At 39.6% G+C, this 26,898-nt stretch overlaps 1 protein-coding gene across 3 annotated transcripts in view; it reads right to left on the bottom strand.

Annotated features, from left to right (window-relative positions):
* The window catches only part of TTC28 (tetratricopeptide repeat domain 28), an 832,034-nt gene that overhangs the window by 410,166 nt on the left and 394,970 nt on the right, over positions 1 to 26,898 (bottom strand). For all 3 annotated transcript variants that reach the window (XM_073629346.1, XM_073629347.1, XM_073629348.1), the window contains 2 exons: positions 16,193 to 16,465; positions 10,369 to 10,499 (listed from right to left, as the gene is read on the bottom strand). In XM_073629346.1, coding sequence (XP_073485447.1) covers positions 10,369 to 10,499; positions 16,193 to 16,465 — 404 coding nt within the window. The remainder of the gene's footprint in view (positions 1 to 10,368; positions 10,500 to 16,192; positions 16,466 to 26,898) is intronic.

Raw genomic sequence — 26,898 nt, 5'->3', positions numbered from 1 at the left:
TATTCTAGTCTTCTGTAATCAGCTTGTGACAGCAAAGTAGTATGTATGCTCAGGAAAAAACCTCAGCCTACAGCTCTCCAAGCTTCCAAGTCAAGTAAAATTATAGCAATTACATTATTGCAATAAAATAAGCAAGGTGCCTAATTTCATGTTTTTTAAGGAGACAATATTATAGAAGTTATAATGATAAGCATTGTTTGTTTACTTGCTGAGGGTTTACATAAACTTTAAAGTGGTTGGAAACCCTTTTTATATACCCAGAGAAGTGGCTGGCTGATACAAAGAGATTAAGCAAATCCTCAAAAACAAATCCTCAAAATAAGTTGCACCCGTTTATCTGCAGCTATCTCCTCTATACATCTGTTCAAAGTCCAGAATGTATACAGCCTATCTGAGCTTTCAGAAAGCAGGGGGAGGGAGTTGAAGTTACACTCTGCAGAGCTCAGTGAGGAAAGCTGAGAGCTAACTGAAGGAAAGGGATAACCCCCCCCCTTTTAACACAGCACACATGAACAAAACTGAGGCTGTCAATCACAGGATATGTGCTGGAGCTTCCAATATTAGAACACACAATCCCCTGCGCTTAGATGTGCATCATCTCTATGTCATTATTTATTATATGAGTAAGACACAGTCTTGCTGGCTTTAAGGAAGAGGCAAGCCTTGAAACATGTTAGCCTACTATATTGCTCTATGTTCTATCAATGATGTGGATGTTTCATCATGAACTTGAGCTGTTGTCTTTTATGAAAAGCTGTGATACAAGCATTTGTTTGTGTGTATAATACTTACCTTCTTTTTACTTATTAACTTATATTTATTGAGGATAATGCACTAGGCATGTGCGCCCTTTGTTCTATTTTATGATTTCTACATGCTGGAGCTCCTTCTCCTGTCACATTTTTATCTCTTGGTGTCAGGAAAACTTATTATAAGTGACTCCAGCAAAGCAGAGGAAGGTGCAGCAGACAGTAATGACACTTAGTGCTCTGGACTGAGACAAGTACACACTATAGAGGGATATGATTTGTTTCATATTTTTGCCCAGGGTTTACAACCACTTTAAGTTTATGTGGGGGGGGAATTATGGTTACAGGAACAGTTGGCAAGAGCAAAACCTGATGATAGGGCAATATTCTCTGACAAAGGTGTGCCCAGAAACTACTAATGCTGCTCTTCCTGCACTTAAAAACCATGCATACCGATAGCAAGCATTAGGTATTTTCTGAAGCAGAGGTCAGCAATAACAGCTCACATATTCCATTAGTACAGTTTTTTAAATAGCAGTTGCAGACATTAACATCAAAGGATTGGAGGGATAGAGACTGGAAATTTTAATTATAGCAACCAGTCAGATGTTTTTTTTTTTTTATTATTCAACTTCTAACCTACAATATAAAACCGCTGCCACCTCATTCGTTGATATTGGCTGCTTACCTCCTTTTTTTCATTCAATTTTACATATACTCTTTAACCTATTGGCTCATACAGACTGGAAAGGAAATAAAGTAGATGGATACTTAACTCTAAGCAAAGTGTCTTTACCCAGTTCATAAAAGCAAGCCACACTATACCAAAATGTAATTACCTTTTTATTTTAAGCCCGTCCTAGAATGAGTTAAACAGAAAACTGGGAGAACTATAGTGAGTAAATGACCCTGACCTCTAAGCCCTGTTTTTACAATCTTACTCCAAGATCCACTGTGCTGCTCCTTCTTCTAGGTGTAGGTGTGGTACCAGGTGTGGTCATACCCCTAGATTCCGCAGGACTGTTCGAGGATTTTAATTCAACCTTGGCATCTTACAGATTCAGGCTATATTTGGAACTATTGTTTCAGTGCCTGGCTCCAGCTCTATGCAGACTTTATGTGGCAGAGTGATCTGTTTAGTACTGGCAGTGGGGGGGGGGGGCAAGGAGGAACCATGCCCATTGGGCACTACTGTTTCTTTCTATTCCTGCTCTCCTCCAATTCCCACCCATGCTGGGCACTATCAGTTAATACCCCCTCCTGCTGGGCAATACTGTTCTTCCACTTCATTCATCACAGACTAGGAACATTTTTTCCTCCCACTGACCATCAGCACCAGGCATCTTTTCCTGCCATCACACCATGGTTTTTTTCTCCCTGACCATCAACACTGGGCATTTTTTCCTCCCACTAATCTAAGGGCTTTTTTCTTCACAGGAACCACTGATTTCAGGGCACCCTCACCACTGAGTACAGGACCTTTTTTCATCCCACTGACCAGCAATTTAAGAGGTCCTATGATACATTCTCCTTACTGATGCACTCTGTACACTATGTTGTACATTAAATGAACCTGTCTACTAAACTCTGTGCCATGTAGTAGTTGTACATTGCATTGCCCTGACTGCTACCTGCAAATCGTCCTAGGAATGGACAAGGTGCAGAGAGTTACATTACTCAGCCTCTCCACCTCATCCAATCAGAGAATGCTTTGCATTCATTGAGCAGGCAGCCTCCTGTGTTCAGCAAGCAGGTGGGCAGCCACTCAGGACAGAACCCAGAAGATAGTGGAGATCAATGTAGTAGTGCTGCTAATCTCAGAGTTGTCCTGTTAATTACCTGGACTAAACATAATGCAGGCCATAGACAGTGCAAATTTCTTTCCTGCAGCCACGGGTTGACAATGCTGACAAGGAAGTCCCTCCTGCTGAGCCATTGTATTCTTCTGATGGGGGTGCAGAGGAAGCCGCTAGCGATAATTGCAAGTAAAATCCGGCATGCTGGTTGTACCCAAGTTGATCGATCGATCAACTTGGTACATTCAGCCTGCCCATACACAATTCGAATCTCGTCCGATTCAACGACAAATGGCCAAGATTTGAACCGTCTGTGGCTGGTATAAGAGTGAAGTCATAACTACTAATGAGATCACTTGTTCCAGTTCAGTGATTTAGATATCACTGAAACCATAGACTAAAGTGGTTCTGAAGGTTGAAGGTTTTTTATCTTCATGCATTCTATGTATGAAGGTAAAAAACCCTCAGTATGTAGCTCCTTCCGCAGCCCCTCCTAATGCCTAAATGAGCCCAATCACAATCCAGAGATATGCACGAGAGCAGCTAATCTCCTGGGTCTCTGCCTCCTCATTGGCTCCTGCTGCTGTCAATCACAGCCAGTGAGGGAGGGAACAGGGGCAGGGCCAAGCCCGGTTCTGTGGGCCTTATGGACACGCAGAGCATGACTCATGAGTGAGCATGCACGAGTGCCCCTATAGCAAGCAGCTTGCTGTTGGGGCAATCAAAAAAGAGGAAGAGCCAGGAGTGCCGAAGGGGGAACCCGAGAAGAGGGGGATCGGGCCTTCTCTATTACACAGAGGAGGTAAGTATAAGATTGTCGTTATATATATATTTGAAATATTAACCTTTAATATCACTTTAGTGATGACAAACAAGTATTTAGCATTTTTCAGGAGAGGTCATTATTGGTAATACCCATACTTAAAATATTTCTACACGAGCAGTTGGTTGCTTAAAAAGCTCAGGCAACTGGTACATTTTAGGAAAGGTACTTAAACATCACACCTAGATTTCATGTTACTTTTCCTAACACTTAAAAACCATACACATCTACAAACCTCTAGATATTTTGTTTTACTGTACATAACTTGCAAAAAAAAATCACATCTTTCATTTCTAAGTTCAAATGTAAATTAGTGTACAGTGATTTTCTTAAGAATCTCTGTGTCTTTTTGACCCTCTGTACGGACAACACGTGTCTTTATTTACCAGTCACATTTGATTTCCTAATGCACTGAATGGTATGTAACTACATTATTGCATAACAATAATTTCTGTAATCTATGCTATAACAGCTCTTGAATTACAAATTCCATCATGCCATGGCAGCCAGAAGACACAGAGCTTTGTTCAAAATCTTCACCTTCCTAAAATATCCTGAATGAGAAAAAGTAAAAGGGATGTGGAGTGGAGTATGTAGAAACAGCCAGCCAGTCACCATGCTGCCAGGAATAAGGCTTAATATTTGAGCCAAGTTCCCTGCATATTTGTCAGAGGTAGTGGAAAGAATAAGCATTCATTAGCTTGTAACAATTAAGCCAGTTGGGCAGCAATCTCATTACTGTAGTATATAAAGAGGAAAAAGTAAAAAAAAAAAAAAAAAACAAGCACAAGAGTGGAATGGAATTCACATCAGTCAGCAGAGCAAGAACCATGAAGAAAATGCATGTGTTACACAAATCTCTCTTAAGTATGCCAATGACAACAATTTTATATACTTAGGACAGCTTGTGGTCTAGATGAAGTCACCAGAATCGCACAACTAATTTCCTAGGGCCGTTTCCAAAAAAGAATTTCAAAAGTTTCAGCTTTCAAGTAGGTCAAATAACTGTTTGTTGTCAATGCCATTTAATCATTTGACCAGCTGGAGGAAAATAATCTTTTTCGAAGGATTCTTACAATTATGCCAGAGAACCTGGTAAAAAAGAGGTAGATTTGTGTAGATACAACAAAAAGTTGGATATTGGGAGAAGAGCAAGTGTTATGAATGGGACTGCAGAGGCAAGGGAGAACAAACACTCTACATTCAGTATAACCTAAACGAACAGAAGGTGAGTTCAAAACTAACCTTAGAAAGTATTATTTTATGAAAAAAGTAGCTTATGCTTGGAGCAAACATTCAGTAGAAACAGCAAATCAATCGGCAGTTAATGAATTCTAACATGCTCGAGATAAACATAGGTTTTATTCTATGAAGAGCAGACTCAATGGGCATTTGGTCTTTTCCTGCAGTCCTATGACTCAAATAAACATTTTGATGACTGCTTGTTTGTATTGTGCCTGTCTGGTCAATGCATTATTTCTTGATTCAGTGTCATGGAATGCTTGATGTGAGCTCTGTTTTAATACCTGAGTGTTTACGGTCTAAATATTTAAAGAGCAAGCCCATGCAGAACTGGTACAATAATTCCGAGTGGAGACTGGTGTACCCCTGGTAACATCTTGAATACTCCAAAATCAAGGTCTCCATAATTCCTAACTCCTGTCCACCTGAGAGTTTTGGGTGTTCCTGCCCATCTTTGAATGCGGTTGCATCCTCTATAATAAAAAAAAAAAATACTACATGCAATTGACTGTGATCCTGTCACAATCTTCTCTTTAATCTGGATCCTACCTCATCTAAGATCATCATCACTGAGCCCTTCTCTGACACGTTCACTTAAAGTTGAAGCTCAGTCAAATCCTCTCTTAAAGCAGAACTATAGGCAAATTTTTTTTTCCATTTTGGATATAGCAAGGGAGATTTATAACCCCAGTCAGATTGTTTTCACCATCAATGTCCCATTGCAGAGAATTTCCTTCACTTCCTGTCCCATGGCCATACATGAAGTGAGAGGAAGTCCCTGAAAATTAAGGGAATTCCTTGGGGACCTCTGTGTAAACAACACAGAGCTCCGAATACTGACAGGTGATCTTGCTGTTTTTCTTATTCCATGCAAAGCAGAGAAAAAAACAGCAAGATTGCTTAGTAATAGTGCCACAAAACACACACAGAAAACATTGTTTGGCACACATTTAGACCCCTTGATTGTCCCAAGATGTTAAAGTGATGCTAAAGTCTCAGTTTTTTTCATTTAAAAATAACAAACACGTTATATTTACCTGCTCTGAGCAGTGGTTTTGCACATAGCAGCCCATATTCTCCTCTTCTTGGGTCCCCCACTGGCACCCCTTCCCTCTCCCTCCTGCTAAGTGCCCCCACAGCAAGCAGCTTGCTATGGGGGCACCTGAGCTGAGATGTTGCTCTGTGTCTCCATTTAGAGATGAAGCCACAGTTTAGCACTGCCCCCTTTCTCTACTCATTGGCTCACAGACGTTGATTGACAGCAGCGGGAGCCAATGGCGCCATGCTGCTGTCTCAGCCAAGAAGGAGGAAGAGTCCCGAGCAGCTGAGACTCTCCTGCAACATCGCTGGATCAAGATGGGCTTACGTAAGTATTAGGGGGGCTGCTGCACAGAGAAGGTTTTTTTTTATCTTAATGCATAGAATGCATTAGGATAAAAAAACTTCTGACTTTACAACCACTTTAACCCCTTCCCAGCCAGTGTCATTAGTACAGTGACAGTGTATAATATTAGCACTGATCACTATCTTAGTGTCACTATTGATGTCAATGTCAGTTAGTCTACCCTCCAGCCAGCGTCAGCTAATGTCAGATTGCCCATCATACTATCAGAATCCCACTATAAGTCACTGATCACTGTCATTACACTATAACTTTCAAGCAAACCAAAACATTTACACTTAAATCAGGAAGGCTGGCAACTCAGATGCTCTTGAATAAGAGTACTTCATTAGTTACATGGGTACACGAGTACAGGCTATACGCTGACGGGTTTCGACGTCAGCGTATTTATTCAAGAGCATCCGAGTTGCCAGCCTTCCTGATTTAAGTATCGTATCTGTGGGGCCTGAACGTCCTGGCTAGAGCATCAGATCACAGTTCGTGGACTTTTAAATTGACAGCGGAGCTGGGGTAACAATTTGTTTCTCAAAAAATGTACACTTATTGCAATTTTTTTACCAAAGACATGTAGCAGAATACATTTTGGCCTAAATTCATTAAGAAATTTGATTTTTAAAATCTTTTACTGGATATCTTTTTATAGCAGAAAATTATATATTTTTTAAATGTTCTGTCTTTTTTCATTTATATTGCAAAAGATTAAAAAAAAACAGTGGTGATCAAATACCACCAAAAGAAAGCTCTAACTGTGTAAAAAAATGATAAAAAATGAATTTGTGTACAGTGTTGCATGACCGAGCAATTGCCAGTTAAAGTAGCGCAATGCAAATAGCAAAAAATGCTCTGGCCATGAAGGGGGCCTGATCTTCCGGAGGTCAAGTGGGTAAATTACCCAGAATCCTGTATTCATGATCTGCTGCAAGTCATCCCGATCCACTATCAATCCACTGATCATTACTCTATGTGGAGTTTGGTGGCTTACTAATCATCTACTTTCTACTCCCAGCCTGTCAAAAAGTAAATGATATGGGGTTGAAAAAGTGTGCATTAAGAAGGCCTGTATGAGCTAATGGCTGTAATATAATTAATGGGTTTAATTTAGATACGAGTGGGTGTTCTCTTATTTCATTTAAGTTTTCATGTTATAAGTTGCCTTTGTTTTTCATGCACAATGCAATTATAAATCATGTTTGCTTTATCACTCCACCGAAGCATGACTTTAAGTGAACTAATTAAGTGCTGGGCAGCGATGTGATTCCATACTTTCTAATTATGTGCATCGCAATCAAAGACCAATAAAGGTCATTATATTGACAATGTTTTTTTTTTTCAAAGGGATAAAGAGAATACAAACTGTACATATGTTTTTATGCAGCAAAAACAGCAGTTGACAATGCATAGAGTGGTGGTGGCTATGAATGCAATGATTTTTCAGCAAATTGGTACATGGTGTTTGGATTGAATGCAATATGTAAGATAGTATTGTTGTCTACGGGTGGCCTTACTATACAGTGGCTCCTTCTAGGACTAGACTGCACAGACTAGTGTCTAGTTTCTAACTATTGTGTAATAAAAGTATTTTATGCACTTCATTCACTGGAAAATAAGGCCTGGATAATCTAGCACTGCATGTGGAGGATGAATGGTGACGTAAAGTTTGTGAATGCATATTTATACTCAAGGATGGCATGCCTTCTCGAATGACATAGCAGCTTTGCTGCAGATGTCTTCAGCTTTTAGGACTGCCAATAATTTTCTGCATAAATCATACAGATGACGTTATGCATATCCCATATCAATCTACTTGTACTAAAATGGATAATTTATTCCCAGAATCTAATTAGGTTTGGCTCTATGTGATACAATATCTGCACATAGTTTGAATTTCAGGAACATTTTTAGGATACATGCATTTGTCAACTTGGACATTTAAACTATTTACCCATTTTGCAAACATTTCAACTTCTGAAGAGATTTCTTTAAATAAAAGATAAAGAAACAGATTACAAAAGAGCAAATAGCAGACTGCAAATTGGGTGCTTTAAAGCCCAACTGGCAGCTCAGGCTGCAACACTCACTTTCTATCTTGAGCTGTCTCCTACAGTAATCTATTATTGCCACAGGATGTCCTCAGTCTTTTGGTTTTATTAACAAACATCAATCAACACGGAGGACTGAGGACTATTACTGTGAGTACAGGGGGTCATGGGCTCTGCCTATTTAATGTTTCTTTTTTGTATTATGGTAACCTGGATGCATTCTCTATAATATTGTTCAGAATGAATGACAGTTAAAGTGGTTGTAAACCTCACTCATGAAATCTGAACAGCGCACATACTGTATATCTGTAGTGTTTACTTGTCTATCTCCAAAGCTCTAAGTGCCGTTTCTCTCTGGTGCTTCATTCCTCTGTTATCAGAATAAGCCACTTCTGACAAGTTTTCCTGACACATGAGATAAATTTGTGTCGGGAAATGTAGGCCAAACTGTACTCAGAACAGAGCTTTTCTATTAAGGACACAGTTCTTCTGCTGTTTGAAGGGGGGGGGGTGTTCCTTTCCTCCAAACAGCTCTTACACAGGGTCTCAGACCTCTGACTGCAACTCTCCACCCCCTCCTCTGTTATACTGAAAAATCCAGACGGATTTTATCTAAAATCAGCACTTTTGAAGGAGCTTACAAAAGAGAAGACTGCAGTATATCTGTTTTACTGTAGTAAAACATATGTAGCAGGATTTGTTTCAGTTCTGTGTATCATCTGAGGCTATTCACTACACTGGGTATATGAGAGGATTTACAACTTTAAGGCATTCCTTGCAATAGGAGTTTTATTTTTGGTGAGATAATCCTTTGGGCTCATCGTTTTCGAAAGAGATGGAGACACAAGTAACCATTAACAACTATGCATTCATGTTGTGGTAAAGTGAACTGGACATTCAATTTTTCCTTTAAAACAAAATAAACAAAATAAATAAACTGATGTGGAACATAACATAAAAAATAACGTGATTTCAACTTGAAATGGAGCAAAATTCAATGAAAATTCGTCTTTAAAGCTTTCTTCAACACAACTGCTCAAAGGGTTATATTGAAAGCTGACTCTCCTTTTCATAAATTAGTTTGAGATGGGATATAGAGAAACAAACAGCAATTTCTTTAGAAGAGAGAAATATATGAAACTACAAACAAGTTTGTAAAAATCCTTACAATGTACGTTGTATACAGTTTACCCAAAGAAGATGTTTTTTCTTTACAAAACCTTAGGGATGCTGACATGGCATTGTGCAGACAATGACCACAAGGCGTCCTACACTGAATACTGGCAAAGGAGTCTCTGCGATCATTGTAAAAGTGTAAAACCCCAAATTATGGAAATAAATAGGTATGTTTATGAAGGACTCACCTAGGAAATTTGTCCAGTGAAAAAGTACCGTCAATTTGCCAAAGTGGGATTTTCAGGGGATTCTCCCAGAATTTTCTAGCTGAATTCACCCATCGTATTATACAACATTTGCAGGGTCAATATCGTTTGATCGAACCCTACCATCGTGAATCTTCAATCTTGGTAGCATGAGTAGGGGCATTTTGTTAAATAACAGGAATCCTTTTAGTCATCCACTGATAAATGCTGTGCATGGTATTGAAATCGTTTGGAAACACACTTTTAACACCTTGCATAGAAAATTTTGCCAGAATATCTTTTTTTTTTTTAATTAAAATAAAACAAAATGGGGTAAAGCTTATCTCTAGACAAAAAATGGGCAAATGTCAGACAAACATTCCCATCAATTTAATCACAAATCACCTGCCCAACTTAGCATTTTAAATAAAGACAAAAATATGCATTATTTAAAGGACACCTATACTGAACTTACCCCAATAAAACTTACACATCTGTTATGTATCAGTTGTGATTGGGCAGCCCATTTAAATAGAATGGTGTGCAGTGCAGTCAATTGTGTGACATACCACACATTAAGGAGTGTGTGGTAATGCACTGCAATGCATTAGCACAATCTACATTGGCCCCTAGGTAAACAAAAAATGTAAATGTAGCCCTTTTCCCCCATATTTCTCCTGTTAACATCTCACCTTTTCCAGCCGATGCGATAAAACACAGAAAAGTAATCACATGCTTGTCTGTTTAAAAGCGCAGTGTCATGTGCCTTTAAATGTATAGTGCTTTGAAGAACACCAAGCTATAGGATGCTCAGTGGTCTATATCATATACAATGCTGGCTGAGCTCTACAAATCAAAGTGTGACAAGAGCTGATGTCAAATACAGTGAAGAAAATCAAAGTCCTCCAGCCATTTATCACTAAGCCTGCTTAAACTGTCAAAAATGGACTCCTTACCTCTCTCTCCTTTAGCTTCATGGCGAGAACTAACTGATGCCTGTGGTTAGTAAGTGCCTCCCGAAAGTTTCCTTTGGAAAAGAATGCAGATCCTAGATTCCCATAGGCACGGCACTCTCCTGTCTGGTCACCTGGAGTACATCAATACAATACATATTAAAAAACAGCCAATATTCCAAATGTCCATTGTATTGTTCACTCTCTCTTTGAACTCAATTAGCTAGCCGTATCTAAATAGAAATTGCACAAAACAGACATGTAGTAATGCAGCTGCTGCTACATAGGGACAGAAAAAGCTGGTGACATAATAGCAATCTCATTGTATTTGCAGCAAGTAGCAACGTAACAGGTGGATGATGTTTTAGAAGCTTCATGCAGTAATAATAGCCACGTAGTCTCCATATGTTTCATAATTAGGCGTATGTTAGCCTGCTTATGAGAAACATTAAACCATGCACAAATCCAGTGTGATGTTATGCCAATACTGCTTGAGCTAAAGAAGAGAGTGGATCTAGTGAACGCTTGTACACAAAAATGGAATGTTAGTACAAAGAAAAGTATCACATACAGTATTCAACTGCATTAAAGTATCACCCAATAATAAGTAAATGATTCTGTACCAGTGCAGATCTGGATCTTTCTCTATTTTACACTTCCATTCAAAAAAGGAACATTGTGCCCCTGTGCCTTTAAGGAGGGCTTTGCTACCTCCAGGCTCACCTGTCCTCTGCCTATCCATTATAATGCATGTGCTTCTACTATGGAGGCTCTCAAATTTAGAGTTAGGACTACAGAAAATACTGGGGTGCCTTGATGGGGCTCTGTAGCTTATGTATGTTTTTGCAAATGTGTGCAAACTAAACCCCTGTTTTAATGCATACTGTTAGACGGGACAATTCAGTTGGTTGGCAGGCTGGTCGGTAAGTTGAGCTTAGAAAATTATTTGGTTTTGTTTTGCATGCATTTCCCTTCCATGTCTCCCTGCTGCAAAGGCCAGTTATAGGTGGGGGGAGTGGCCATCTATTTGTCCTGTTGAAATATTAGTGGGGGGACGTACTGGACACCTTTGCTGCCATTGTGCTATATGCTGGGTGTCCAGTGCACCCCTGTGCCTTTAAGAAGGGGTGGGCTCCCTCCAGGCTCACCTGCCCTCTGTCTATTCATTACAATGCATGTGCTTCCACTGTGGAGGCTCTCAAATTTAGAGTTAGGACTACAGAAAATAATGGGGTGCCTTGATGGCTCTATCGCTTACACATGTATTTGCAAATGTGTGTAAACGAAACCCTTGTTTTTAATGCATACTGTTAGACAGGATAATTCGGTTGGTTAGCAGGCTGGCCGGTAAGTTGAGCTGGGAATTTCTTTGGTTTCATTTTCCAGAGTAACATGGAGGCTGCCATCACTGACGCCAGCAATGATAGCTTCCGCATTTCACTCAGGAAAGGTTTACATTACATTTAAGGCAACACTGGATAATATTTTAGGTAGTTAAGACACTAGTGTGATAAAATGTGTTTGCTGGCAGTTAAGCAAGTCGCCGATCATTTACTGTGTTGAAGTAAACCTATTTCCAGCTGCAATCTACATACAGGTCCTACATACAGGTAACATAGGATGTCTGCACATAGTTTCAGGCTAGTGCAGAGTACCATATGTGTAACCAGGGTGTCCCACCAAAAGCACACTTCTAGATTTTTTTATAGTGGAATTTTATTCAGAAAATTAAGTCCTGTTAGATCACTTCAGGCTGGCCCATTTTGCAAATAGAGCTATGAAAAACATTCAAAATAAGTGTCTGTACTGTTTATAATTCAGTAATACACTGCCTCACCTTACTCTGCACATGCTAAGTTGCCCTTTATTTCTAGACATTTTTGGGCACTGCTGAGTTTGTAGAGGCCAATCTGCTGACAGTCTTAAAGCAGAATTACTGTAAACCCTCCTATCCTTTACAGCCAAGGAAGCTGCTTCTGCTTGATATGTACAGTAACTGCCATAGTGCTGCACATGTGATCAGTTATGACACCAGCCATTTGATGGTTTGACAGTTTGGTTGAGGACAGAAGCAAATGTGACAGTTAGCGATCCTGACATACCAGGAATGTAACTGGTTTTTGAAACCATTAAATTGATGGCCTTAGTTCAGCTTTATGATTTACTGCTGTTCAGGGGCTCTGGGCTTCAGCAATATGGCAAGAAGAAACAGGAGCAATGCTGGAGGCAATTTACAGCATACACCTATTTTGATAGCATGATTATTAATGTAGAATGTATTTTCCTTGCAAAAGAACATTATTTTTTATCACCTTGTTTTGGGTAAAGTTCAACTTTAGTTTCCTCCAGCTTTCAGCTGCAGCTCTCTTATCTTGGGTCTCACATAGAAAGAGTGTGTACCTCTATTGGTAAGTAAAGAGATGAGCTGCATTGTGGTATAATGGTTGGGAAAGGCATGGGCTAATATTTGGAAAAATACCTGGAATTATACACCTAGGTTCCAGAACGTTTCCCTGGGCTCACAGAAAGGACTTTGTGCCAGTATGAAGGTTTGTCATAAATGCTTTGGAGCTGCAGTTATTTAGACATAAGAAAAGTGCACTGAAAGCCTTCATAAAAGTCATACCACATTTCCACCACATACTCTAGAGATTTTGCTCTGAGGTCTTGCTCCCATTGTATTTATTTTTTTAGCATCAGGGATAGGTTGTTAACTTTCTATGGAAATAATTCATTTAAATTGTGCAATTATAACTGGGCAGAAAAACGAATGCTATGAATGGGCAGGATTGTGACACTAGACCCTGTTCTTGAATCCTGTAATAATGACAACTTTGGGACACTTTTAAAATGTCATTTTATAGTCAAAGCCTTTCCGAAAGGATGACAAAGATATCGAAGCTGCTATAACTAACTTGTCCCTAGTAAGTTTCCATATCTGCAATATTAGGAATCACATAAGTCATATTGTCTACTGTAGAAGAGGTGCACTTTATAGATAGATTGCAGTACTGAGGTTGGAAAACTATTCAGTAAGTGGAGCTGTAAAATATTACTTGAACCCCCAATTCTCCTTTTGTATGGTTATATATGAGCTTAGTGCTCAGTTCACAGTCAATATATGACCTGTATAACATGCCTAATAAGTGTGTGTCAAGAAGATCTTTTTCTAGTATGTTTTTTTCCAAATAACTACCATCTAATGTATTTGGCTAGTGAAACCAACAAAAATGTAATGTTTCATAATTACACTGTACTATGTTTTAGAATATTTTATTTCCAATTATAATTTCTGATTCATACAAATTGCTTATAGGTGTTAACATGAATAATTCAGAAACCACAGGTTAGGCAATTTCCTTTCTGTTCCATTGAAAGAATGGTCTTGTATCTTACGTGTGTGTATATCAGCAAGTATTTTATAGTGTATATTAATAAATAATGTATAGATTTACAGACCTTTAGATAGATATACAACCATTACGTTCACAAAACCCGTTATCCTATTAAAAGTAGCTCACAAAAAATACAGACATAACTGTTTTGCTATTATACTCATGCTATGTATCTAACAGTTACATTGACATAAAAATATTCCTTTGTATTATTGGGTGTTTCTGCTTACACCATATAGTAACATAGTGGATTCGTACAAATGTATGCCTTTGCGCTGGATTTATTTTTTTTTCTAATCAAAACTATTCTAAAAGCTAAAGAAAGGAAAAAAATCATGTATGGAGGAAGTTCTCCACAGCAAATCATCAGAATTTAGAATATTAATTATTTATGCTGGTGTGGAAAAGGTAATGGAATCAAACACAGCACTGGATGATTTTACACCGTATGCAATCTAGGTTACTATGAAGAATTTAATAAAAATGTAATACAATAGGAAATATAAAATTTCTGTAAACCCTTTGAAAGTGCTAAAGTAACCACAAAGAGAGTTAGTAATTATGCGGATATGTCAGAGTGTATTGCTGAGAAAAGCAAATCTTGGAGATTTTCTGACGCAAAGTCACTCTTACTGATTTTAGCATGAGTAGTTTTATAGACTCCAGACGGGTCTCTCTGACAGACGTCAGCACTAACCCATTAAATTGCCATTTAATGGCTACAAACAGCCAAATTGCACTGCCTTGGGTCACTGGAGGTTGACATCTCCGCCATGCATGTTGGCAATACATGACTTGTAAAATCTATTTACATAGCCACACAGCAGAAAGGTGGGATGGGAGAGGTTACTAAATGGTGGTAAAGTCTCCCTCAGAAATGTAAAAATCTATCCTGAGAAATGGCAAGTCTTGTAAAACAGAAGGCTGTGATTTAATGACTTTGGTGCGTGCAGAGAGGAGGTTTTGCTAATAAATTGACCAAAGACATGTTGTCTAATAAATGACACCTTTGTATTTACACACATATTAAACAAAGGTACCAAAGAATTCTGAATTATTTCACCTTCACTAAATGTATCATGTAATAAAATATATTGTATGCAGAGGTGTGTTCCCTAGCAGCCTTGCTGAATTTCTTTTCACTTTTTTTTTTCTGGTCATTTTTTGTTCTTGCAGAGCATTGCACCCAGGGATGATCCTAATAATATCACCTGACAGCCATTCTGTTCTGAAGGCTCCAGAGTACTGTATCAAGGCTGGGCATAGGAAGTCCTATCTGATTTGTCAGCTGGCCAAACCTTGGTGAGGGCTGAACCTAGCTATGACAAAACAGGGATGCAATGTTCTGGAACAGTATTTTGTGTCATTATGCTTGGTAGTGGGTATCCTTTTCCTCTCCTCCTTTCTTGGGGAGATGGTGGCTTTGAGAAAGGTAAGTGCCTGTTTAAGGCCCCAAGGCTGCAGACTAGGTCTAGAGGGTATTGTCCCTCTCTTTAAGGCAGACCATGTGGGCCTGAAAAGATATTCGTTTCTCAGCTAGAATCAACACTGGAAAAGAGTTACATTTAAACACTTTGTTTTGTGGGGTTATGCCCACAAGAAGAAACTCTGTGTGATGCTGTGACCCATCCAATGACTCCTAGTCAAGGAGCTGCTGGTGCCCCATGTGAGTTTTGGGGGATTCCACCTTCTTTGTCCTCCTGTTCTACCTCCTATCACGTAGATCTGAGATTACAACAATGTGTTCTTTCCTGCTGAGTCTCACTATCCCTTCAGCTGGCCGTGTGTATGAATGTGCTGACCAGTGTCTTTCCATTGTGCAAGTTTGATGCTGTTGGCCAGGGTCTAGATTTCTCATATTTGGCTTTTACTATGTATACCCAAATTTTTTAGAGCTGAACTCCAGGCTGTTAAAAAAAATGGTTGAGGGGGAACCAGCACAGCGAACCAATCACCTTTGCTGCAATGCTCAATTTAAACAAGGAACACACTGTAGGAGGAAAGAGCATAGAGACAAAGGTGAGCTCATCAGTCTGGTCCTTCTCCTTCACTGTCCAATCACAGGCTGGAGCAGAGAAAATAAGTCTCCAGGCTGGCTGCTCTGTCTGACAAGGCTGTGTAAATCTCAGAAATGAAGATATACAACTTCTTTGACAAGTAAAACAGCTCTGATATACTGTATTTATACTCATGGTCTGTTCATTTCCACGTGATAGTGTCTTGAGAAAGATGGACCGAGCTTCATCGAAATGTTGACAATAAAAAAACGCTGCTGTTTTGATCTACCTCCTCTGCAATACCCGTGAGTGCCTCTATACTAGTCTTGGATTTATATACTCGTGTGTAATTTGATGTTTCCCTGCAGTTCAGCTTTAAAGATGTAGTCTAATCATGCTAGATCAACACAAATGCAAACCAATATTTGGATGTACCTAGTGTCTTTGCTACGTCCAAGTCCTGTTGCATATATCCTGTGCTCTTCTCTGTGTTTCCAAGAGACCAATAAGCACTGCTTAGGGCAGAAAACACAGAACCCCTCAGTTTTAGACTGCAAGTCCCAATTTTCAGTGCAGCTTCTAACACAACCACTGAAGCACCATGATGTCCTGCAGTTAAAAGTTCTTGACCAATCACCGACACTACCACAAAAGGGCTCTTGTCCAGTTTCATCTTCTGAAGTTGTTGGTAAGTAGGTTCCAAAGACTCTGATAAAAAAGAAGAAGCAAACAACAGTCATTAATGATGGATACACATGACATCTTTAAAAAGAATAAACTAAATGTATCATAGTTTAATGTATGATAAAGGCCAAAGTTTAGTTTCTTTAAAAATATAAAAATATACCCTCGCTGTTTCATAACATTTTGTCACAGAACATATTCATAAATGCATCACTCTTCTCAAACCCATAAAACCTGTCACCTTAACACCTTAAATATATTTTTTTCACTAGCAAATAATGTTTTTAGAAATGAAGTCAGCAAAACAAAAGCAATGGTCAAAAAGAGGTCAATTTTTAATGTGGCAACTGGCCTGTTTTATGAGCTTCAGTTTAAGGTTGCATTTCAATAAGCTGTTACGACCGGCGCAGATGGTTAAAGGCTCCTTTGCTCCTTGATAGTAACTCTGCAGATCTTAAAGTCTGTCCTTATAGACCCTTTACAATTCTTGTTTTCTAGGATATAAGTGCTTGATGACAAACACAGCAGTCAGCAGTGTCACGATTTAGACAAATCTACCTGAACAAACATGGATCTCATTAAAAGTTGGCTGGCTAGTGGTCCTTGTGGACTGCAGTAAGCACCAATAAAATAATGTGAGTGCATAGCTAATCAGTGCGACAAACAGGGTACTAAAGGGAAAATGGTACATAATTCATTCACAGTACACATGACTATGTAGAAGGGCAAATGCAAGTCGAGAACCAGAACATTTCTATGCTTTAGACACGCTAGAATGTATGCATATGTAGGCCATCGTGATTAATAAGTTATTACAGGATTTGCTCTTAAAGTGTTACTAAACCCAGAACAGTAAAATCAGTCTGTATATGCAGAAAAGCATGCTTGTTACACTCACTGTGGAACTTAAGGGGTTAATCCTCTGCATTGTGTGAAAAAGCTCTTTGTCCTGTATGGACAGATCCCCCCCTCCTGCACTGTCTATCTGGGGAAGGCCAGCTAACACACGGGCAAGGTAGCCAACCTGCACATGCTCAGCTGTGTCTTTTATGCTAGAGAGAATATTTCCTTGTTCTCAGAGCTAGCCAGTTCACGTGATATTGACATTATACATGTGTGCATGTATACAGGCTATAGTGGAAATCTCCTCCTACCTGAACACACAGCTCTGGACAAACTCTGCAGGTTATCATGTGACCGTGGTATACAGATGAGCCAAAAAGATTTATAGTGGCAGTATTTTAATGTAAAAAGATTTATAAGCTGTGTGCACTGTGGGTGGGCAAATTAACTATTTTCATATTATTGGGTTTAGTAACACTTTAAAATCTCCCACCTCAGTCTGTACCTCTGTGGCAGTTGATCGCCCTGAACTCTGTTGTCAGCACCAAAGAGTGCAGATAGGATGATTTTTTTAGTGGAGCAACTCCCACTTGATTTACCATGTGTATATGAAATATTAAAATACAAAATGTTATTAACCACTTCAGCCACAGAAGTATTTACCCCCTTCCTGACCCCCTTTGCGATAAGGCACTGCGTTGTTTTAACTGACAATTGCGCGATCGTGCGACGTTGCACCCAAACGTCCTATTTTTCCTACAAATAATGTATATTGTAGATCAGCATCTAACTGTGAATTTGTGCCACATCCAAAATTATTTATACATAACAACAAAGGGGGTCCCCTAATGGTGGACTTTTCAGGCACATGTAAAAATCATAAAAGAGGTATACTTGATACAAATATAATTTATTAAATTAACATAGTAAAATATGACAAAACTGTAACATCTATTGTTAGGAATGTAGACCCATCAGTATTACAATGGTGTATATACAGAGTTTTGAAGCAGTACTTTTTCACCCGACACGTTTCGGAGTCAATTAAACTCCTTCCTCAGGGGTAGTGTACATTTTAAATAGTTCTGTGTCAATATATCTTCTTTAACACAGAACTATTTAAAACGTACACTACCCCTGAGGAAGGAGTTTAATTGACTCCGAAACGCATCAAGTGAAAAAGTGCTGCTTCAAAACTCTGTATATACACCATTGTAATACTTTTATGATTTTTACATGTGCCTGAAAAGTCCACCATTAGGGGACCCCCTTTGTTGTTATGTTTTTTCCTACAAATAGAGCTTTCTTTTGGTGGTATTTGATCACCTCTGTTTTTTTTATTTTTTGTGCTATAAACAAAAAAAAAGATCTGTGATTTTTATCGTGACTGCAACATTATGGCAGACACATCGAACACTTTTGACACTATTTTGGGACCATTGTCATTTATACAGTGATCAGTGCTATAAAAATGCACTGATTACTGTGTAAATGACACTGGCAGGGAAGGGGTTAAACACTAGGGGGCGATTAAGGGGTTAATTGTGTCCTAGGGAGTGATTCTAACTGTGGGGGGGATTGCCTCACTAGAACACGGCAGAGATCATTGCTCCCGATGACAGGGAGCAGTAGATCTCTGTCATGTTGCTAGGCAGAACAGGGAAATGCCTTGTTTACAAAGGCATCTCCCCGTTCTGCCGCTCCGTGACACGATCCCCGGGACCCGCTGGCACGGTCACAGAGTGCGCGGCGGCACACGCGCACCCACAATGCCGCAATTTAAAGGGGACGTACCTGTATGCCCATTTGCCCAGCTGTGCCATTGTCCAGACGTATATCGTCATGCACTGGTTGGCATGAGGTTAACATATTTAAAAACATATTACATAAAACAATACATTACTATCCATACCAAAGCCCAATAGTGGCAATAAAAATTACTTGTCATTGTGTTTGCATGGTAAATTATTATTAAACATTATTAGTTGCTAATTAACATAGGAGTATTTTCCACTAATCCCAGAAAATCTGTTTGCTTAAAGTGGACTTCTAGTCCCCCAAACACTTTTTTTTTAAAGACTGCTCTGTAATTGACATGCACATTTAAATTTGCAATATGTCATATGTGTTGCACTTTTACTTTCTTCAAAGAATAGTTTTTTACTTACAGATCTCGGAAGCAGGTAGCTTCCATTTTAGCTGTGGGCATCTGAAGCCCTCATGTCTTCAGTTCCGGGATTTCCTTGCAGCTGGCTACCCAGCATGCACCTCCCGATCTCGCGCATGTGCAGTAATGCTACTACCTGGCTCTCCTTCTTCCTGACAGGTTGCCAATCAGCAGTAGGCGATTCTCAAGGGCTCCTGGGATACATGATGCCGCTATCCCAGGAACCCTTGCGAATTGCATAGTGACATAATTGCCTAGGCGGGGACGGCAGGAAGCACAGAAGAAATCACATTATTAAATGTATTTCCAATTAGAAAATAAAAATAAAAATTGTTTTGGGAAAAGGATGAGCTAAATGCATACCATAGAGAGAAAGTGCAGAAAATGGGTGGAACTCCGCTTTAAACTTGTGTTTTCCTATGTTTTTTCTTCCACTGGTCATGATATGTATTTGAAGTCAACACATTACATATAGAAACATATTTATTCTAAGCCTTACATGGGCAGTCCGATTTTTCCCCAAGTTTTTTAGGCAGCCCTGATCAGAAGCTCCACATAAGTCTATGGGCAGGTCTGCATCCATTTTATTTTTTTTGGACCTAAATGTGACAGATCAGAGGCATTCACAAGTCTGATCTAATATGAGTCTAATATCTAAACCTGATTGAGAGAGCTTAGTTATGCTTTAAGATATTAAATCCAATGTGTAAAGCACCACAAAAAGTAACAATTATATGGAGGGGTCAGCAACTTAGTGCTTTGCCCTTTCTCTCAATAAATAAGTCTCTCAGCACAATTTAATAAATGTCCAAAAAGTGTTAAAGTGAAGCTTTTAGAAGAACTTTAGAATGCTTAGAACCTATCATTTTTTGTGTGTCAGATAGGGAAATCCCCGCTCTTTTCCTGTGGGGTCACCTGGTTAGGATATGAATAGCGATTCCCCCATGGAGACACACATAGTTATGAAAATGTTCCAGCTGTTCTCCTCATCTATCCAAAACAAAAAACAAAAAAAATGATTGGGCTTCCCCTTTGGCAGATCACTAATTCTTTGAAAGCATTTGAATTTCTAGGTTTTGCGCTTTTTGTTGTTAGTTGTTTGTTTTTAAATGCAATAGAAAAATAGCCATAATGCTTGTAAATGATCACCTTGTAAAACAACCCATTCAGTTTAACCTCCCTGGCGGTATGATTATTTCATATTTTTGATGCTGAAAGCGGTACCATTATTTTGCATGGAAATTTGGCGTTTTATATTGTAGGCCTGTAATTCTTAGGAATAACTCACTTAAATCTGTCCAAACCAGAGTCTAGTAGACATCTTGGGTATGATAAAGTTTGAAACACGAAATCATAAATTATAATATAATAAATAACTATAAATAATTATACCAAATAATAATATAATAATAATAAAAATTATTCAATAATGTAATCAAATCAAAAACGCTAAAATTTGCTCAGTTGCAGAATTGTCATTGTCATTACTTTTCAGTGTTTGATGAGGGATATCCCCACAATTCACTATCACTCAATTCTGCAAGTGATTCTAATTTATTATCACTGTTTTCTAGCTATTCTAAAACCCCTTTTGATGTAAAGGGACGGTTTTGGTTGCTATGGACAATCTCCAGTATCCAGGCAGAAAGAACCATTTTTATAATATAAACTGCATTCAGCGCACTGGACAGACCACTAGGGACAAAAGGGAGGTGAAATAATTTCATACAGTAATGTAATCTGTAAGATTACAGTGTACTGTATGTATTGTGTGTGTTTCACTTTTTGAATTTGGCGCCGTTCTCCGTCCCCGTGCGTCGCAACACTTGCAGGGAACGGAGCTCGGCTCCGTAATGAATCAAGCGGAGGACAAGTCTCTCACACTGCGGGGAGACATCGCAGGATCCAGGGGACAAGGTAAGTAAGCTCTTCCTGGATCCTGTGATGCGATCCCGAGTCTGGCTCGGGGTTACGCTTCTGGTTCTGAAATTCCACCCCGAGCCACACTCGGGAATACCGCCAGGGAGGTTAAAATAGAAATGAAATGTAAAACATGTGTTTATAGATATAAAAAAAACATTATAAATACCCTTTTTCCCTTTTTAAGAAGTGATCACATTCCCTCTGTTCTCAGCTGCATAAGAGCTGGGGGAGAAGAAGCAGCAGCACACTGCACTTCCCAGTGAATGGTTGTGCAGCGGGGGCATGTCAGGACAAGTCTGATCATTGGAGAAGAGCAGGCTGAGTTCCCAGCATAGCTAGAGAACTGACCATGGTGTGCTCTCCTGCTTATTGTGGTCAGTTTTTAATAGGAAAGTAAGGGGACTGGCAGAAACACCAGGGATTTCACATAAAGAAAGCAATACGTGAGCAGGAGACTTCGTCATACAAGTACATGGTACAGCAGGCACATATCAGGAATATGAAGTGTTGGGGTAACAAAGTTAGCAGGTAAAGCGGAGTTCCACCCAAAAATGGAACTTCCGCTTTAAGTGCAGGTGTCCCCCTACATTTTGGCATGTAATTTTTTTGGGGGAGGAGCGGGTACCCTGTTTTTACAGGCACTCAGCTCCCACTTCCTCCCCTGGCTCCATGGCGCCGGAAGGAAGTTCACCTCTCCCCTCCCTGCAATTTTCTGGGACACGTCACAGGTCTCAGAGGATTGCCCGGTATTCACAGCGCGCAGCGCACTTCAGGCATGCGCAGTGTGCACCCCCCCGGCTGTGAAGCAACAGCCGGGCACCCACAGTTAGAATTCAGGTGCCTCGTAGAGGATGGGGAGAGGAGCGAGGCTTCCTGCACCCGCATCGCTGGACCATGGGACAGGTGAGTGCCTGATTATTAAAAGTCAGCAGCTACACTTTTTGTAGCTGCTGACTTTTAAATGGGTGGAACTGTGCTTTAAAGTACAACACCAGTATTAAAACAACCCATTAGAATAACATCATTTTTCCTTGCGTTGTTCCGTCCCCTACCACTCTGAAATCTGCTATTTCTATTGCTTGCATAATAAAAACAAATAATAATGTATCAATGGACACAGAATTGTATTCCTTTGTGTCTTTTATATCTGCCTTAAAGTGATTGTAAAGTCTATTTTTTGTTCCTATAAAAATAACAAACATGTTATTCTTACCTGCTCTGTTGCAGTGGTTTTGCACAGAGCAGTCCGAAACCTTCTCTTCTCAGGTCCCCCGTCTGTGATCCTGGCCCGTCCCTCTTGTTCAGTGCCCCCACAGCAAGCAGCTTGCTATGGGGCACCCGAGCCAAGTCACAGATCCCTGTGTCCATTCAGATGCGGAGCCCAGACCTGGCCCCGCCCCCTCTCTCTCCTAAATGGCCAGCTGACTTTCAGGGAGAATCTCGGATGGCTGAGACACTTGTGGACATCGCTGGACAGAGAGGGCCTCAGGTAAGTATTAGGGGGGCTGAGGGGGAGCTACACACAGAAGGCTTTTTATCTTAATGCATAGAATGCATTAAGATAAAAAATCTTCTGACTTTACAATCCCTTTAAAAGAGAAGTATGAGTTTTTTTTCTTTTAGATTCATATTTACCTAGGTGGATGCAGCATCAGACCGATGCATAAGCTGTCCCTCGGCGTCTCTGCACTGAGAACCGAGTCACCGAACATCGCCAATGGCTCGGTTCTCACTTCTCCACGAGAGGAGAGTTGCTGACCGTCAGTCAGCAGCTCTCCTGCTCTGTTCCTTCACGCTCATTGGAGCACTGAGCTCTGGAGCGGCGGGAAACAACCGCCTCAGCATCTCAATGGCTTGCTGAAACTGCCATCAGTCAAGGCAGCTGGCAGATCCAGACTTCTGAAGTCAGGATGATGTGCTGCCTCGACTGATTTCAGTGACATCAGCGGAGAGCAGAACGAATTGCACTCCTGTGACCCAGAGGAGAAGCCCAGCCTAAAAAGCTCAGGCTGGACTTCTCCTTTAAGTTTAACTTTAGCAAATGGATGTGTTTAGGTTTATTGACAAAAGCTTATTTGGGATTGCTATGAGCAGGCTAATATTTACAACTCAGTCTAACTGAAGGGGCACAGAATTAATCACAGGGGTTCCCAGCCTGTCACTGGACAGTGATCACTGTACAAATAATGTCCAAACAGATCTTAGTCTTCTGTCTCCGTACTATAGGAGTCTACTACCTTCTTACTCTTGTTACTGTGTGACAAATATTCACCTCTACCTTGAATGAGTTACTGCAGCATTTCTAAATAAAATAACATTCGCTCATCTAACTACATAAATTGACCATCATAATACAGTCTTGTAACTGCTAGTGACTATCTGCAATATAGAAAGTGAAATCAACAGCTCTCTGTCATGAAAGGTACCACTGATTATGATTTTATAAAAATTGCATGTAGCAGAAAGCCCATCATACATTTGTAAAGCTTGTTGAATAATAGAAGCATAATCGATCTCCCCTTGTATGGATCATAATTATTATACTGGAGACTGTTGTTGGTGGCACTAATGAACAGGTGGATAAGATTTTGGTTCAATCTTCTGTTGATTTCTTCTAATATGACAGAGATATATATAAATAACACCTTAAATGATTTCTCGCCTATGGGCAATAATGGGGAGCTAGGCCAGCAAGGACTAAATTTTGTATATGCACGTCCAGTGAATGAAAGCTTCCAAAGATCCGATCATTTGCTGCAGATAATCGGATTCGGACCATTATGATCATCTTTCAGGTTTAACTACATTTCAATCCCCTGAACCCCTTGCTGCTACTGCGGCCGCAGTAACTCGTTCATTTGCTACCATCGCTAAATGCCAACTTCCCCCTGAGCAAGCCGCAAACATCATTGGTTGCTAGGACGTAAGTAACTACACAGTGGGGTTGATTTACTAAAACTAGAGAGTGCAAAACCTGGTGCAGCTCTGCATAGAAACCAATCAGCATCTAGGTTTTTTGGACAAAGCTTAATTGAGCAAGCTGAAATTAGAAGCTGATTGGCTACCATGAACAGCTGCACCAAATTTAGCAGTTTTAGTAAATTAAACCCAGTGTCATTGGTTGCTGAGACGCATGTGACTGCCAGTCTCTTAGCAACCAAAGGATTCTGCTGCCTACTGACCTGTTTCAAATTGTAAACAAGTCAGCAAGCATCCCAGGTCATGTCATTGAATAAATATGGTCAATACCAAATTTTTGTCAATAGCGTCAGACTACATCACTGGCCAGCTTGCTGACATTCAGCAGCCAGGTGGCAAGTTGCAGTGAGAGTCCATCAGAAGAGGATCATCATGTGCGGGTCGGGTATAGATATCTTAGGAAACCCCACACAATATTTTTTTCGATGACTGTTGTCATTGACCATATTCGGCTATTGCTGTACATGGTCAATGACCTCACCTGTAATCCCCTGGCTGGCTGGTGAAGCAGGCTGGGCATCAGAAATATAATTTAGCAGCAAATGATATTGTTTCTTTCTAAATGTAACTTTTTTTTCAATAACCCTGTGCCAGTTCACAGGCACGTTTAATAAATCCCCAAAGCATGTTACTTAAAAGCAATTGTACATTTTTAATTTTGAAACCTTATAAAAAATACCTGCTTCCTGTTGAAGAGTTTTTTGTTTTTTTGCATTGGCACATGCATCCCTGGCAGTGTCTAGCTCAGCTCCTCATGCCCTTTGGTTCATAATCCCTTGCCTACTAGCCTTCCCGATGTTAGAATTACATTTCAAGATTCACCCCCTTTGACTCCAATGGGGTTCCCATTAACCTTCATGATTTTACAATGAGTTTGTCAAACAGCCCACAAATCGACTCTAAACACATTCACCCATGACTATTGGTAAGCTTCACCCTAACTATTTGTTGTGTCACCAGTTCAGAAGTAATGAATATTTCTCCAAGAAAGCAATATAAGCAGAGTGAAGAACAGTAGCAACATCTTGTATTTTTTTTTTTCTGTATTTCCAGTTGAGGAGATTTGCCTGCTTGTTTTTGCGTTGGGAGAGCAGGGACACAAAAAGCAATAAAATACCTTACAGAGGATATAAACGATCTACAATAAACTACTGAAATTGTAATTCTAGGTGAGCCCTTAGGTTGACTATAAACAGGCAGATCTTTATTTTATGAAAAATGATCACCAGAGCTGCTAATTCAAACCTCAAGTCACACAATTCTTCTCCTAAGCATTTGCTGACTAAATAGCTCGAATAATGCCAAAATGTTTACTGCTTATTTATTAGCTGATGCACATGAGGTTAGTATTGTTTGCTTTGCTCAGATTGGTCACACTACTGGCAAAACACACATTAGCAGTGGCCAGGATCGCAGTTTGAGGTGGAGGAGGCCATGTTGCTATATTATTCCTGGCCACTTTGTATCTATCTGATTTAAAAATTGCATTTAAAGGAATAATAAGAGAGTTCAGACAAAAAAGGATTCCAAGCAAGAAGTAATAAAACATCCCTGGTCATGATGGGATAAAGAATAAACAGTGACATTGGCTTTATAATCTATATAATCACACAGACAAACACTAGTGTCAGTGATATTATAGCACCGTAGAGCTAGGTCAAGTCTATACAATAGCTGAAATCAATATTTTGCTGAACCCTTAAGCAATGAATGTTGCAGTGTCCCTGCACGTGCGTGATAAGCGGTGAGAGACTGACAGAGACACTGTAGCTGTAAACTGCACAGTCATTTATACAAAAGATAGCACACTAATGTAGAAAGGTAGGGAGATTCTCAAACTGATTATCTCCAGATCAATACAGAATTGAACTCCATTTACATTGTGATCGTCCTTTAATATTATGACCTTAAAGCCATTACAGCATTGTTATCCCAGTTTATGCTTTGTGATTTATAGTTGTAATATTTCTTTTAAGTGATTATAGCACTATACCGACTCTTTTACTTCACAGCCTTTATTATATGAAACACATGTGGGAAGAGAGTCTAGTAGAGAGCCCTTGAGATACTTGTTGCCGTGTAACATTTGCCTTTCCATTTCTTTCTAAACTGTTTTTATTCTCATATGAGCCTGGGTCCATGCCTCGAATCACAGTGCTAAATAAATAAATCAACAGGAAAAATAGGCCTGGTTTCTGTTGCCAATAAACAGAGATTGTTGAATGCTATCAAAAAATATCAGGTGTGGGAATTAGGGATGTATACTGAAGAAATGATCATATTAGTTTGTAATGTGTCTGAGTTACTGAAATGTCAGCTGTAATAACTTATGTTCTGTTCAAACCAGGCCTATCCTGAGCATTTCCTTTAAATTCAGTTCCCTTTTTTTCAAGTCTGCTTACCTCTGGTGGTTATTATCTTTTCAATTTAATATTTTATAGCTTTAGGAAATTACGACTAGAAACTGAAGCTGCCACCTCCTAAACCAGTTCAAACTATTTAAAACTGTTGTTACAAAATAAATACTTGTACAATGAGAACGTAG

This window comes from Aquarana catesbeiana, linkage group LG01, assembly GCF_042186555.1.
Source record: "Aquarana catesbeiana isolate 2022-GZ linkage group LG01, ASM4218655v1, whole genome shotgun sequence".
NCBI classification, from domain to species: domain Eukaryota; kingdom Metazoa; phylum Chordata; class Amphibia; order Anura; family Ranidae; genus Aquarana; species Aquarana catesbeiana.
The sequence above is the reverse complement of the archived record's forward strand: the minus strand, read 5'-3'. Positions and strand labels throughout refer to the sequence as shown.